Below are 12959 nucleotides of genomic sequence, written 5' to 3'. Positions count from 1 at the left end.
TTCCATAAGAAAAGTTGGTAAATCTGCCAAAAACAATTTAAATAGCTCGACTAAGGGGCATCCCTGCTTGACACCTTTTTCGGTCATGATGGATTTGGAGAGCAGACCACTGTATTCAGCCTCATTTTGATTGAAGTGTGGGCATGTAGTGCCATAATTGGCTCCAAAATAGATGCAGGACAACACCATTTTCGCAATTTAGCCCACAACAAATTGCGATTCACACCATTGAATGCTTGTTTCAAATCGATGAAGGCGAGATGTATCTTGCCATTTGATTTTAAGGTTTCCAGTTTTAGAATTGTAAGGATGAGTACGTTGACATCTACCCCAACTCCCTTTGTGAACCCAGTTTGCCATATGTCATTTATTTGCAGGGTTTCTGCCCATTTAGCGAGTTTGATACGCAAATTTGAACCAAATATTTTTCCAATCGTATCTAGCAGGGCAATTGGGTGATAGTTGTTTGGATCGTCCCAACTGCCCCGCTTATGGATTGGCACAATAATCGCAGTCCTCCAGGAGTCAGGCAATTTTTTGGCCAGGCTAATTTTGATGAAAAGTTTTCCAATAAAATCTGCCCACTCGCTTGGATGTAATTTTAGATCGATGATTGAGATCAAATCTGGCCCAGCAGCGCGCAAGTTCTTTAACGCCTTAATGGCAAGAATAAGATCATCATGCTCCATCAACACGTCCCAACGTGTGTCCACAGAGCTAAGCGTTGTTACTTCTTTGACATCCAAGGTTTGGAAGACCGAAGAAAAATGCGATTCCCATATGTCACCAGATATGGTGTTTATTACATATGGGGTACTTTTGGAAAGATCCATATTCAGTATCTTCCAAATATTGCGGGTGTGCTTAGTCATGATTAGACGAAGCATGTGTTCCGCACGATCTTGCTCAATGCGACTTTGCCCAATTTCTGTAGGTCGTACGTCTTGCTTTTATCGCTTTTTGGGCCTCCATATTTGGTAAGCGTTTCTTTAGTTGACTTATATTTTTCCGCATAGCCTTTTTTTCATCGTGTAACACCTTGCAATAGATGTGTTGGTGAGACCGACCAAGATTTTGTGACCCGGATCCTGGCATTTTAAAGGCAGTCAGCAAGGCAATGTAATCAGACCCATGATTATCTGGAGTGTTCATAAGCTTTTTACTAAGCCCTTGGATCTGATTGCCACTTAGTCGTAGGCGATTTCCACTAGAATTTACTTCCAAAATGGTGTTGCTAGAGCAGCTTTGCTGAGACATTTCCACCACTATGCAGAGTTGTAAAAGGCAATGATCACTGTATTTCATGTGTATATCGCGCATAAACATGGCCGTCTGCCAACTACTCTCTCTATCTTCAATCGAGTCAAGAGAAACCAACTGATACTTCCCCGAAGAATGCTCATACTTGAACCAAGTGCAGTTCAGATCCCCACAGCAAATAACTGATAAGTTGTTATAGTTCAGCATTGCATCGTCAATTAACTTAGTAATTGCGGATATAAGGGTGTCTGAACTAATCTTTGTCGGGTTCCAGTAAATGTTTATAATCAGAAGGTATTTTCTCGCATTAGCATTTTTGCCAGTTGTGTGCATGATTGTACCTTGTACATATGGGTTAAGATTTTTTGACTCGGGCACAGACCACGATTTTGATATCCTCACCATTGTTATGAGGCCAGAGCTTGGGCGGCCTTTCGCATTTTTTACTGCTGAATTTAAAAACACAGTGAATCCATCGCAGGTGGGAGGTGAGCAGAGCCAAGTTTCTTGCAAACATATAATAAAAACGTTTGCCAATGGAGTTTCAAAATCATTGAATAGATCTTTGTATCCACAGGTGTTCCAGGAAATAAGTAAGATTGAGTTGTCAGAGTTATTTAGTCATGGCTAATGTTGGTTTCTTGGCCTGTGATCCCTGGTATTTTTCCCAGTAACATTTCTTTGCGGTGCTTGATGTGGTCTAGAGGTCAAAGCATTGCTCATAGATTGTCTTAGGAAGGCCGCATCCACTGGTTTCGTTGATTTCTTTGATCCTTCTTTGGAGCATTCAGGTCGATTTAGAAATTCACAATCAGGCTCAGGCAGTATTTCAAAGCCAAAGAACAACAGTTCATTGCAAGCTTTTAAAAGGGTGCTGCGTACCGTTGCTTAGTTGATATGTAACAGGACTTGATCTGAACATTTTTCAGTGGCATACTCCACGATCCGTAGGTCGTCAGACACAATCGTTCGCAGCGAGGGCACACACTTCAACAGTTTCATAATGTTCGTTCCGTTTAAATTTACTTCAGCGTCGTCACTTTGAATGTTTTGTAGCCGTAACTTTCGGCAGCCGAGTGGATCTTTGCGATGGACCGTCTCATGCACTTGACTTTTGAGGTGACCGCGTAAATTGCATTGATTTGCGGTAAATTTAGGGTTCAGCTGCGACACCACTACCTGTGCCTGGGGGGATTTTTCCGAGCCCACAGAGCCTCTTTGCTGAGGCGCCGTCATTGATTTTATTAATTTTACGGCATCCTTGTTTGGGATCGCATCAGAAAAATTAGATGGTGTAACGCGAGAACAAGATGAGATACTTACTACATCATGCTCATCTTGCACTGAATATGTGGACAAGTCACATACATTTGTTGGTATAGAGGCAATTGTTGTGTTACTAGATCCCGAATCAGAAATGATTCTTCTGCGTTTCAAAGAGGGTTTAGAGTTGGCATCACTTTGTAATACAGCGTCCACCTTTGACTTTTTGTTATTTTCTTTCCGTTTAAATAGGCTCAGTCTCGGAGGCGTTGAGAGGTTCCTTATGAACGCTTTAGTCTTCGAGGTAACAGCTGGTTTAGACATTTTTAAAGGTTTTATCGATGTACCACAAACCTGTTTCCCAGCCGATTTAGTAGCAGTCTTTGGTGGCTCAGTTGACATGGTTTTGGCAGGGCCGGTAAAAATGCCAAAAGAGGAAAATTGGCTGTCTGGAGGTGCAGGTTTTGTTTGACGGTTGTCCGAGAGATTCTCAGTGCTGACGTCTATTGTAGATATAGCTTTCAATTGAGCTACGTGACGTCCTGCACAAGTGTCATTTACAATAGGGAGGACAGCTGTAGAAGTACTAGGCAAAGACTTCACTCCGTCAGTCCAAATTGCGTTGTTAGAATTCTTTTGTCCCTCATTATCATTACAGTTTAGCAAATTTCTCGCAGTCTTTGAGTCGGGATTATATGATGTTAGGCCCCCAGCGAGACATGTATTGGTGCTGTTGTTACAGGGAGCATCCTTTGCACATAACATGTGGCATTGACATTGTCGTGATTGTTTCATCATATCGATCACGCCGTCGACTAGTTTCTCCTGTTTATGGCTATTTCGAAGGGCTAAATTATATTGCCTTTGTTGCCATTCCACTGTTCGTTCCACTTCTGACTGGATCTTGTTTTTTAGAAACATATTTGATTTTTCAACCTCACCCATTAGGTTTGCTAACAGCACACCTTGGTCTTGGATCTTTTCACCTAAGGCTTCATAAAGTTTGACAAAAGGAATCATCGCCAACGAGGAAGCGGCTAGGACGTTGTTATGGTTTTGCATCGCAGCGGCCGCCAAGATGCTGGCTTTTGCTGGAGTTTGCCCACTTTTTTCTCCCCCACTTGACGAGAGGCTTGATGAATCATTCGATTGGGCATATGTTTCGTTCATCAGATAGCCTTTCCTGGTCGACTCAAGCCCATTGATGGTTTTGCTTTTTTTGTTTTGCACTGTCGGGGTACTTGTGATGTGCTTAACATGCTCAGGCGTTGAAGATGAAGTGATCATTTCGGGTTTCCGTGAGGCCATATTCAAGGGCTTTATATTACTTGTCTTAGAGCATGGGGGCTTTATTAAGCCCTGGAGTGGCTGAGCAAGCTGTTGTATGATGTCATCACGGTGTTTGTTCAGGGCAGATATTGTAGCCAATCCATGTCGAAGGTCACGATCAGGGCGATTGCTAACCGCAATCAGTTGTGTGTTATTCGCATGTTGCGATCGTGAGCTTGAAATTGGCAGCGTGCATCCTTGCAACGATGATTCGAGAGGAATATCCGCAAGGTTTTGACAAGTAATTTGATCTTGTAAGTCAGTAGAGAGCAATGAAGAGGATTTTGTGATTTTATTTGCATCATTATCAAGTTGCTTTCGGTTTGATGTTGAGTGAAAGCGTAGCACCTTACCACCGGAAGGCGCCAATCCAGAATGAGCGGCGTGAAATTGAATCTGATGAGTGTTTGTTGTTGTTGTAGCATCTGGCAGCTCATGGATACATACTTGGGCATTTTCCGGAGAACAAACCGTCGCCTTAAGTACAGCGACTTCACAGCTTTGGTCATCAAGCTGAGCAGTGGCTCTTATGGATCCATGAGCTTTTGTCACAAGAGGACATATATCGCCGTCCTCGACTAGAGCCTGTTCCGGCTCACAATACGCATGGCCAGGCAGCTGAGAACTATCTGGACGCTCTTGGGAAATTTGACTTTGCAATTTTGACAATGCAGATTCAGCATGCTCATTTGATGCAGATACAGCATGAGATGCTGCCATCAAATCGGCGTCCGTAATCTCGAATGGAGAGAAAAACGTTTCCGGAGATATGGGACTCGATATTTCCTCATGAAGTGCACTATTCATTTGTGAATGTGATAGTGGTATTAAGTTGGACAAAGATAACAATGTCGGTTGTGGAGGCAAGGATGAGTTCTCATGGGCGGGCTCCTGTTGCAGCTCAAGTGCGGGGAGACCGTTGCACTCATATGCGGCAGGTATTGGAACGTTGTTTTTTAGCACGGTGTCCGCTGGAGTTGCTTCTTCAGACGAGCCAGTAATTTCAGTAGGTACTGTGTCAGGGAGCGGGATTGGCTGCATAGAGCTGTATTTGAGCCCGTAGGCAAGAAATTGTCCGCCCCTACACATATTGCAGGCGCTGCGGGTGTATCCAGCGTATTGGACAAGCCACTACTGATACTAGTGGACAGCTCACTTGAAGTAACCAGAATCGGCAAGGTAACAGTTTTTTTGCTTACCTGCCCGTTTGGTATTGCATTCTTGTGTAAGGCGGTCCATGGATTCAGCATGCAGCGCTGCTGAAGGGTTTTGTTGTGAGTCTGCGGCCCGATTTTCTTGTTCATAAGGTCCGTCATGGTGCGGACTGGGGCAGACTGGGAAACTCGCCGCCGAACTCTGCGCCGCGCTCCGCGCTGACACAGTGTTTATGTAGTAAACACTGAAGTAGGGCTCAAACGGCAGAATCACGTCGTGCAGCTCCTCAAGGGAAAAACAAAGCGGACTGGGGCAGACTGGGAAACTCACCGCCGAACTCCGACGATATGCTTTTAAGCACAGCAAGCAGCAAACAGCATACCCATCAATTGTTCGTGAAATTTGGGCATCAATGCAGGAGGCCAATATAGAAGTACAAAATTAACAGTCGTTTTGGGAGCAATTTAACATGAATGATTTTAGACCCTGATGGAACTTGAATATTCACCTCATGAATGTCCAAATATGATTTACAGATCAGTGTAACCTCCCCACCTTTGTCCAGCTTCCTATTAGCTCTAAAAATATTGAAGCCTACCGGAAGGGCCATGGATAACGACGGGCCAGCTACATCACGGAATCATGATTCAGTAATTGCACAAATGTCAATTTGATGGGTAAGGATGTACTCTGCAACATATGTTGAGTGTTTAACTAAACAGCGAGTGTTGAGTAGTGCACATCTAATAGGCTTAGTGGTCTTTCATATCCCTTTGATGGTGATAAATGCAGTTGGCTTATTCCTACCATCCACTGGCTCATTCACAGTGTTGGGACAAACTCCCAGGTAGGGTTGAGGACTACTCGGAGTTTGTGAACTCATGGAAGGCTCAACTCCTTCCTTTCCGAAAAGGAATGCAGGCCCAAACAGACAGCAAGTTCAAACTCCGGTTTATTACTTCCAAAAACCAACAGGGATCAGTGCACGGATAGAAGAAATCCAGGAATATCTCAGTGAGCTCTGGCTCGCAGGCCAGTTTTCATCTAAAACCACATCATATTGACATCCCAACTTGGGATCTACTCCAGAAAACCTACCATCACCTGGGATTGGCCATTGAGTGGTAGTCTACCTATAGTGGGCCTTATACATGTTAGTTCACTGGCTCTTACATGTCAGGTGGCTGGCCTGGCCCATCCCCGATGATCTAATACTATACAGTGTTGCAGTTTGAGGGTCTTACCATTCGTTCTTGCCCGTTGCTACCTACCCCTGGGGTCCTGAACTGTGAATGGCTAGAGCTGGTCTCCCCAGGCCAGGGATTCGAAATGGTGCTCAGCTCAAGGTGTACCCTTTCAAGGTAATAAGTATAACTATGTGTCTACATTGTAACTTGTGTGCACCAAGAAAGACTATAAGAGTGCTTGTTCTCATCATGCAACCCTCGTCCCTTGCTGTAACGACTTTGTTGCAAGCTTTTGTCTGGTGGTGTGAGACCAATGCTCTTTCCCAGTGCCGGTTTCGACTCATCATTCAAGCTGCAGAGTCACATGTTCAGCGACTCTGTTTTGGGTCTCCCGAGCACCAAATTACTCTAATCTATGTGGATTTATTTGTATTCATTGTAGCTGATGTTACTGCCGTTCAGTGAATGGAATGCCTCTTGTATCTTGGTGGCCTGGGCAGTCAGCGCTGTCCCACACAGTTACACATCTGTTCAGTCTGAACTCAGCTCAGCTCTTGCAGAGATGGTTGTGACCTACTGTGATTTTCCTAAGCCATGGCATGGTTTCTACATGCTTGTGTTATTGTATAGTTCTCCATATGTTAGTAACATATTGGTCCTGTCAGGTCCCGTAAGTGCTCCTCCAGTTCCAAAGGTTATTTGCATGTAAGCATCTGCAAGCTTGCTCAGGATCTCTTGCTTCTTGTGACTGCTGCGTTGCTGCGATGAAGCTAATGACAGAAATAATAAAGCGAAGGCAGTATGTATATGTATCCATCTTCTAAATTATAGAACTGTTCTGCATGTGCTCTTCATGTATTTGGGTGTGTGAGTGTGTCCTGATGTGCTGAGTGCATGTGTGCTTCGTGTAAACGCTGCTATGTCATGGTGTCTCTAATGAGGTCAGTAGTGTGGCTTTTTGGCACTTTAGTCGAGACTGTCAATCGCAGTCTCCTTAGTCGCATCCTGAGGGTCCTCGTCCACTCTAGGTAATGTTTGCACTGCTCCTGAGCTATATGGTTGGCGGAGTGGGCATCTTTCTGCATACTTGTCTGCCATGGGAGCACTAGGGATCAGTCCGAAATGGTATGGGCGATCATGGTATTTGTGGTCTTCTTCGGGGCCACGTGTCCTGTGTGAGGGGGAACAGGGGCAAGATTTGACCATCCCTCTTTATTCCTACCATTCACTCGCTCATTCTCAGCAAATGCAATTTCCTCCTGGCAAGGAAAAATGTTAGCTAGCAGACAGATGAGGGGTAGGTTAAGAGGGTAACTCGGAGGTGAGGAGGTAAGCTTTTAATTTGGTTTTGAACAAATCCATGTGGACTGTTTTTCAGATGACCAGAGAAAGAGAATTCCATGCCAGTGAGGAAAGAAGATAGAAAGAACGGAAGTGAGAGGAAGCACCAGAATGGCGAGGAGCCAAAAGGGTATTTGAAGAGGCAGAGCAGAGATTACAAGAAGGCTTGTAGAGTTGGATAGAGGAGGATAGATACAGTGGTTCCTTACTCTGGATACATCTGTGAACGAGGAGAAGAAATTTAAATCTGCCAGTTTTGCATCATCAGCCATCTTGCCTGGTGACAGTACAAGGAAGTAGGTGTGAAGTGAGGGAGTTCAAAGAGAGTCCTGGTAGCAAAGTTAATGATCTTGTCAAGAGGAAAGAAAGCATAGTTGGGGCGACCAAATAGGAGGTTGGCACAGTAGTCCAGTTTAGAGAATACAAGAGTGGTTAAGAGATGCTTGGCGGTGTTGAAAGGAATGAGCTGCCTGACTTTCCTAATATTTAGGAGGTTGAGGAGAGCTGTTGTTCCAGTTTTGGTGATGAAAGTAGAGAAGGGTCATAGATGACACAGAGGCCTCTAGCTGAAGAAGAGTAGGGGAGAGTGTCAGGTGGGAACTGGAGAGGCAGACAAAGAGATGGCAGAGAGCATTTGGCCGAGAAGAAGAGCACCTCTGTTTTGGTAGAGTTTAATATCAGAGTTTGCAAAGGCTTCCAATATTTAATGGCAGAGCAGAGCAGAGTTAAGGAAAAGAGAAGAAGGTGTTCAGTAATGTAACACTTTATTCATTCTATTTTTTAATGTATAAATTAGGTCCAATAATGCATTGGTTCTAACATAATTTAATCTAAGAATAGTTTGCATTTTCCTGGTTGGAACATTATAAATGCCATATATCGAGAGGGCTTCAATGATTGAACTTCCGACTATCAATGTTACCATAGACATCTCATCAGGTATACTGTCATTTAATTAGGAATAGCTCTTTCAATGGCTACTCATTAATACTTACTGCCTGAACAGGAAGATGTTATTGTTGTCCTAAACATAATACTTTTGGGGGTTCATTTCATTTTGTTAGTGTGTTGTATTGGCAGGGTCCAATAGGAAAACCTCACAAACCTTTTGATAGGTACAATATTTGTCACTATACTGTAATTCCGATGTTTCTATTTTTAGTTAGGAGTATAGATGTTAGTCTACTACCATAAATTTGTGGTTTTGCTTGGTTTTAGCTTTCACAGAGTTCTGATATAAACAGACTGCTTGCACCATCCAATTATAAATGCGCACAATATTGTTATTTTTGTGTGTAGTATGCATCAGTAGTTATGTCCCTTTTTGTTTTACATTTTTATAAAAGCCTTGTTTGACTAAAAATAGCTCATTTGAGGATCATACTGTTTTCTGATCAGAATTTGTTCAATTTGGTGTTTTTAATGTAATATAAAACACTATCACATATGTATTAACAGCTTTATGTAGCTTGTAGTTAATTCTAACGTGGTGCTCTGATATATTTATCTGGTAAGGTATACTTAGTTAATCGTATTTATCTCTCTACTTTCATCCTTTATTTTCTGGAATAGTTAGTCTTTAAAGAATGTATATAAACATGTTTTCACTTATTCCCAGATTTTGTAGGTAAAAACTCCTTTGTCCTTTTATGTTTTGAGCAATAACAAACGATATTATATGATAGTTTATTTATATAGCGCCTATACACAATGTGTTTCAAAGCGCTTCACGACAAGGGGGGGAACACAGGAACATAAAAAACATTCTTACAGGCCATGAACAACAAGAATGTGAAATCAACTATCGTACTCGGCCTAGCGACATTTCAGATAGTGCAAGTGCTAAGACACATATAGGGAGGAAATGGGCACAGACAGGCGACTACCGTACTAGGCCTGACGATATTTCTGGTAGAGCCGGAGAATTACACGAGGTGAGGGAAAGAGGAAGCGAGAGGAGGGAGAGGAACAAAACAAGCAACTATCGTACTAGGTCTGATAATATTTCAGATAGTGCTGGAGGGGGAGCGAGGGATAAGAAATAAGAGAGGGGGAGGAGACAAACGTGTTGCTACTATCATACTCGGTACAATTCTGATAGAGTAAGTGCACAGAAAAAAGGTAAGCAAGGGGGGGAGAGAAAGAGAAGGGGAAGGGAGAGGAGAAGAGAATAGAATATAAACAGTGAAAAGAGCAGAGAAGCAGAGGCGAGGGCGAAAACACTTTCAAACTGCAATGTTCAGCCAGTGGGTCTGCATCACTGTTCTCATCTGAGGCTGTTTCTGGAAAAGGCATTGTGGAAGAAGTGCAAACCTTTTTATCCCTTGAATGGCGCTCAAGGAACCAAACCATTAAGTAGATCCTCCCACATTTCCCTGCTCGTACCTGAGCTTGTCCAATAAAGATTTTAAAAGCACAGATGGTTTTCTGTCAAGGTGATATTGCAACATTTGCTCACCTAACATGGAAGCACTTACTAAACAAAGAAAAATAAAAAGAACTCCTGTTAGGTGAATACTTGATGCTCAAATGCAACCCTTCCCTAAATATGATACATATACTCCCAGAGTTGTTTTTCTTTTCCAGAACTTCAACCTCAAAAGGGCAGCACCTACAGATTTATAAAACACAGGTGCCCCCTTGAAGCTGTATTTCTGTGATGTCTCAAAACATCTGAAATTCAAAACTGCAATGTTCTGCCAGTGGGTCTGCATCACTGTTCTCATCTGCGGCTGTTCCTGGTATGTTCCTGGTAGTGCTATTCTAGTGGGGTTTCCATTACAGATTTGTATTTAAACTAAGCAGCCCACCAGCCTTTCATGCATTCAGTAAGTAGGCTTTAGTGGACTTCATCGTTTATGTATATACAGAAATGTGTGTTGTCTCTGCAATGCCCTATTTTGTATGTGTTACCTGCCAGAATAAAAATGACGCTCTATTTATTATAGGGTTTATATTTTCTGTTTTTATAAGCATTTTATGTGGACTGTATTTATTTTAATTTATAACTTATACTCACTTTGTTCCTGCGAGTAAAACATTCTGAGAGTATTTGTTCTGTATAGTTTTATGTGTTGGATTTTTAGAAATTAATATTCTGATTTTGTAAATATATATCTGTAACTGTAAACGATATTTACATTGAATGCTTTTAGCTTATTGATTATTTTTCTGTGTGCTGCAAACATATCCCAGCTCGTTATTTGAATGTTCTTTTCCGCCTGGTTGAATCAGTGTTATTGATTTATAATGTCTGCCATCCTTGTGCCCTGTGTTATTCAATGAATGGGACTGTACATATTTTTTCATAATGCTTATTTTTTAACTGGGCACACTTATTACACAGGCGGTAAGGTAGCTTAGCTGGCTGGGCACTCCATTCTGTGATCTGTGTGTCATCTGCAGGTCGCAGGTTCAAATCCCAACAAGGCCAACTCAGCCTTTCATCCTTCCAGAACGTTGGTTCTGTGATAATTGTATGTAAAAAAAAAAAAAAACTATGTACACTGCTTTGGCAAAAGCGCTATAGAAAATAACAAGTCATTATCATTTATTGCACAACCTTATTTGATTATTACAGCTGTCTCTGTTATGTCGGTAAACTTACATTTAGGTGTAACATGAACTGCTGTGTCTTTTTCTTATTAAAAAGTGATGCTTTCAGTGTTTATGCATGTCTAATTATATTCCTCGTATGTGTGTGATGAATCTCATATCTTTATATAACTTTCTTTTGACTTTACTGTCTTCAATATAATAGGGAGCTTTCCTCTAGAGGCTTATCTGTTACTAATTAATTATGCTGGGTCTTGTGTCCTTTTGCTAGTAAGAATATAATTATTTATTATATGCACCTAGGCCTTCTGAGGGATAGTGTTATATTGCGATGTGCACCGTTAGTGCTTAATTCTGCTGGGCCTGTTATTAAGTGTATGTCTTACTAATAATTTAGCATCCATTTGGTGTGAGCTTTATTTATGTGGCTTTGTATGTGGGTTGCAATTACTAAATACCCAGTGGTAATTATTATTTTTGTTTGGTTAAAAGAGTAAACAGAGTTTTACTGGGTGAAATGTTTTGACCCTTTGCCCAATTACTCATTGGTCTAATTAATATAATTGAAATGCATGCAAGATTGTATTGATTGTGCCAAAGCTTACCTTCTTTCTTAATTAAGTAAAGGTGCGCCTCATTTTTACTCAAACATATCTTGTAAAATTAATCGTTTTACTTATTTCCAAGTTGTAAAAAAATGTAATTTTAAGGAGTGTTTTTTTAATAAATAAATGTAACAATTGCACATGTAGCAATCAGTTGTTTTTGCATCTATCGTATTTTTGGAATTGGAAGCAAGAACATGTTTATTTTGGTATGCCTTATTAATATTTCTATCTATGTGTGTTTAAACAACATAATTTGATTGCACTGATGTTTGCTATTTTAAGGAAAGGTTTTATCGGATATGTTTTCCAATAAAGATACATTGCTTAATTAGTTATAATGTATACAGTTACAGATTAGAGCCTCTATGTTTTTCATACTGGAGTATTTTCCTTCCTTGTTTTAGGCTGTAGCTTGAAATGCTCTGTCTTTCTAAGAATTTCTGAGATTTTCAAATACACCATTTGCTTGAGGTAGGAATATCTATTTTCTGCTCGCTACTGTGTAGAAAACATGCTCCATGTCTTTTGTTAGATATTGGACAGACGCTTTCTCCAATTTTTTGTTGACCTGTTTCCTGACTTGTGTTCATTTGTTTTCTCTTTTAAGTTTCTGCTTGCTCTCTGTTTATTGTTACATTATCAAGCTGATGTTCTGGGATCTGTTTGATGACTCTGTGTAGTTAATTGTATTCAGTTTATTTCAGCAGTGGACCACCTGGGGTCTGTTTCATTCTCTGCTGGGTGATTTCCCATGAGCATTTTCAAGACACTACTCTTTATTCCCCTGCCTGCTCGTATTAAGTTAGGAGTGGATTGACTTACTACTCGATTAGTTTCCAGAGCACATATTGCAATGACATCAAACTGAAGTCTTAACAGTTAATACTAACTTATATTATATATATGATATATATTATATTATATATTGTATATTATATAATATATATTATATATAATATATTATAATATATAATAATATATACCTTATTATTATATATTATATTATAATAATATATTTTATATATATATAACTATATTATATATATAATAAAATATATTATTATATTACATGGACACGGTAGCGTCCATGTAGTTATGGTTAAGTTGGTGTTTTCATAGGAAAAGCACTTTTTGGGTGGCTTATAACTTCGCTCCCTCTGGACGAATCCTCACCAAACTTTGCAAAAAAAGTATATGGCCCACTCTGAATTTTTTTTGCAAAGTTTGGAGAGGTTTGGTCCAGGGGGGGGCAAAGTTTCCC

General features: G+C 40.9%; 1 protein-coding gene across 1 annotated transcript in view; it reads left to right on the top strand.

The window, feature by feature from the left end:
- The first annotated feature begins 6336 nt into the window (after positions 1–6336).
- C6QH4orf50 (chromosome 6q C4orf50 homolog) overlaps positions 6337–12959 on the top strand; it is a 191629-nt gene continuing 185006 nt past the window's right edge. The window contains exon 1 of the mRNA XM_069630223.1: positions 6337–6368. Coding sequence (XP_069486324.1) covers positions 6337–6368 — 32 coding nt within the window. The remainder of the gene's footprint in view (positions 6369–12959) is intronic.

The sequence above is a fragment of the Ambystoma mexicanum genome, chromosome 6q (genome assembly GCF_040938575.1).
Source record: "Ambystoma mexicanum isolate Mex_15411 chromosome 6q, UKY_AmexF1_1, whole genome shotgun sequence".
Lineage (NCBI taxonomy): Eukaryota > Metazoa > Chordata > Amphibia > Caudata > Ambystomatidae > Ambystoma > Ambystoma mexicanum.
The sequence above is the reverse complement of the archived record's forward strand: the minus strand, read 5'-3'. Positions and strand labels throughout refer to the sequence as shown.